The following is a 3,040-nucleotide window of genomic DNA, read 5'->3' on the forward strand; positions in this document are numbered from 1 at the left end:
GAAAATGCCCGGGGCTGGATCATTAATACTCACGTAGGGCCCCCCCTCATTCCCCAGAATATTTGCAATTTTGCGGTCTGATTTTCAGTTGCTCAGGGGTTACACTCACTTCATTGAGAAGGTGGGAAGAGGGTCTGACCCCAAGAGGAATCAAGGCCCGGCCTGATACCCAAGTACCCCAACCTGTGGCTAGCTCCCCTGCTTGGTGGTTGATGGGTTGGTACTCATCAGGCCCCCCGCCCATTGCTTTGCCCAAATCCTTTCAAACAAGGTTCCCTCCTGCCACCTGCCGGCCCACCAGGGTCTGCGCCACCAGCTCCGCGCCACAGCGCAGCTCGCGGGGAGGCAGCCCCCACCTCTCTACTGCACATGCCCGGCAGAAGTCCGGGCGCGCAACTTCGCAGATCCTCACCGCCCCATCTCTCCTCGCCTCAGTCTCCTCTTTCCTCTCCCAGGCGAGAGGACCAGCGGAGGCACCTCTCCCGGGTCTTAGACTGCGGTCTGAGACTTAGCGAGAGGAGCCTGGGAGGAGACAGACCTTTTCTTCCCCTTTCCCATCCTTTCTTTTAGCTTGGAGAGGCAAGCAGAGGCGCGGAGCTTTAGAAAGTTCTTAAGTGGTCAGGAAGGTAGGTGCTTCGGTTTTTCTCCTCACACCGAGGTGGAAGTGGGACCGCCCGGACCCAGCTTCTCACCTCGGAAGGTGCACTTTTTTCGGCTCCAGCAGCCGATGCGCATCGGAGCCGCTCTCTGCAGAGCCAGAGGGCGGGTTGGTTTCTCGGTGTGCGCCTAAGAGGATGGATCGGAGGTCCCGGGCTCAGCAGTGGCGCCGAGCTCGCCATAATTACAACGACCTGTGCCCGCCCATAGGCCGCCGGGCAGCCACCGCGCTCCTCTGGCTCTCCTGCTCCATCGCGCTCCTCCGCGCCCTTGCCACCTCCAACGCCCGCGCCCAGCAGCGCGCGGCCGCCCAGCAGCGCCGGAGCTTCCTTAACGCCCACCATCGCTCCGGCGCCCAGGTATACCCCGAGTCCCCCGAATCGGAATCTGACCACGAGCACGAGGAGGCAGAGCTTGAGCTGTCCCTCCCCGAGTGCCTAGAGTACGAGGAAGAGTTCGACTACGAGACCGAGACCGAGTCCGAAATCGAGTCTGAGACCGACTTCGAGACCGAGCCTGAGACCGCCCCCGCCACTGAGCCTGAGACCGAGCCGGAAGACGAGCGCGGCCCCGTAGTGCCCAAGGGCTCCACCTTCAACCAATCTCTCACCCAGCGTCTGCAGGCTCTGAAGTTGCAAAGCCCCGACGCCTCCCCAAGTCTCGCGCAGCCCACCACTCAGGAGTCGGAGAGCCCCAGCGAGGGGGAGGAGCCCGAGCCTGAGGACAAGGATCCGAGGGACCCCGAAGAGTCCGAAGAACCCAAGGAGAAGAAGCAGCAGCGCCGCTGCAAGCCAAGGAAGCCCACCCGCCGCGACAGGTCCCCGGAGTCCCCTTCCAAAAGGGGACCCATCCCCATCCGGCGTCACTAATGGAGGACGTCGTCCAGATTCTCCTTGTTTTCATGGATTCAGGTTAGTTGCTCAGGGTTAAACTGGGGACCCTGAGGGCAGTGTGGACTCTGCGGGGAGGAAGGGCGAGAAAAGGAAAAGCCAGGTTAGGGGCAAGGTGGGAAGAGCTGGCTGGTACCGGAACGGAGGGTCAGAGTGAGAATACAAGTGCTCCCCGACCTTCCCAAGGTGCCGGGGCCGCCCCGGTCGTCAAAAGCTTGTTTGACGGCGGGGTGCTCCTCGCGCCTCGCTGGAGACAACCTGAGGTCTCCGAGCGGGTGCCGAGCGGGTGCGTGAATACCGAGTGCACTCCAGGTTTCGAGCTGCGTACAGAAATGGCAGTGGTAAGTAACTTGTTTTATGCGCTTTTTTTCCCCTCCTATAAAGATTAGTCTCGAACAAGTTGGTTTGGCGGACGCCCGAAATGTGGTTCGGAGGTGCGCGCGCCAACTTTCCGGATTCAAGAGCGGCCGCGCTGTAGCGACACTGTTGCAATGTAAGAAAAGTAACCGGAATGGGATTGGGCGAGAACTCCGGAGGCTGCCGGCTCCTGAGGGAAGTCGCACGCGCTCACCGCGCCTAACAGGCTCGGAGTCTGGAACCCAGGTCCTAGGGCTGCCAATTTGGAGCCCCGGGACCTCAGCGCCTGTGTCCCCCACTTCTGCGGTGTACCAGTCTTGGACACCACCGCCTGCCTCCAGGCGCTGGTGGGACCGGAGGCCTTGGAAAAGAGCGTGCGCACCTGTCTGTGCGCCCCAGAGTCAATCTCTCAGCTGACCGGCACCTTCCCGCGAGTACTGGTACTTGGAGGGCAGGCCGTGGAGGTACCAAGACCCAGGGTACCTCCCAGGGTAGGCAGCGCCGGCTTGGTCACGTCGGGGTTATCTCCAACCTTTTGGCTCAGCTGGTCAGACGGTGGGGCTGGGCGCAGCTTGGCTGGAGAGATCCTAGGCTGTTTGCGCATGGTCCTAGAAGCCGGAGAGAAGGGTTAAGAGGCCCCCGAGGTGGTCGCGTGCGGAAAGGTAAAGCGGAACAAGGCACAGGCTGGAGCGGGGGATCGTGGCTATCATCAGGACATCGTACAGCGCATCCCCAAAGAGCGTGGCCCTAGCCAAGCTGGGGAAAGGTATTGGATCGGCACGCCAGTCCTTGGGCGTTGGGAGAGGCAGGGGCTGGCGGCTTCGGCAGCCTTAGGGGAGGAGAGGCAGCGGCGCGCTCCAGCCATTTTCGGTCCGGTGGAGCTAAGTTTGGAATCTGTAACCTAGGGGAAATTACCCTAGGAATCCAGCACAAAAACCGCCGCAATCTAGCAACACACCTTGGCGTGTCTTTCTCTCCTGTTGGGTGTGTGTGTTGGCGGGGTGAGGGTGTGGATATTGATAAGTGAAATGTATTTTAAAAAATCTCACCTGATTTGGAAACTGTTTTTTTTTTTTTTTTTGGCGTGCGCGCGTGCGTCTGGTTTTGCACGGGCTTGAGTTATTCTGATAGGAATG

The 3,040-nt window shown here is 60.4% G+C and overlaps 1 protein-coding gene across 1 annotated transcript; it reads left to right on the forward strand.

Annotated features, from left to right (window-relative positions):
- Positions 1-447: 447 nt before the first annotated feature.
- Positions 448-2,643, forward strand: LOC306652926 (neuroendocrine secretory protein 55-like). The gene has a single exon (XM_079125593.1). It carries the CDS (start codon positions 795-797, stop codon positions 1,524-1,526), a length of 732 nt encoding a protein of 243 aa, XP_078981719.1. The 5' UTR covers positions 448-794; the 3' UTR covers positions 1,527-2,643.
- The last annotated feature ends 397 nt before the right edge of the window (positions 2,644-3,040 follow it).

The sequence above is a fragment of the Sciurus vulgaris genome (assembly GCF_902686455.1).
Source record: "Sciurus vulgaris genome assembly, chromosome: 2".
NCBI lineage: Eukaryota > Metazoa > Chordata > Mammalia > Rodentia > Sciuridae > Sciurus > Sciurus vulgaris.

Bases quoted from the DNA above. Each gene is read 5' to 3' on its own strand.
- LOC306652926 (XM_079125593.1), top strand. From the start codon at position 795: ATGGATCGGAGGTCCCGGGCTCAGCAGTGGCGCCGAGCTCGCCATAAT.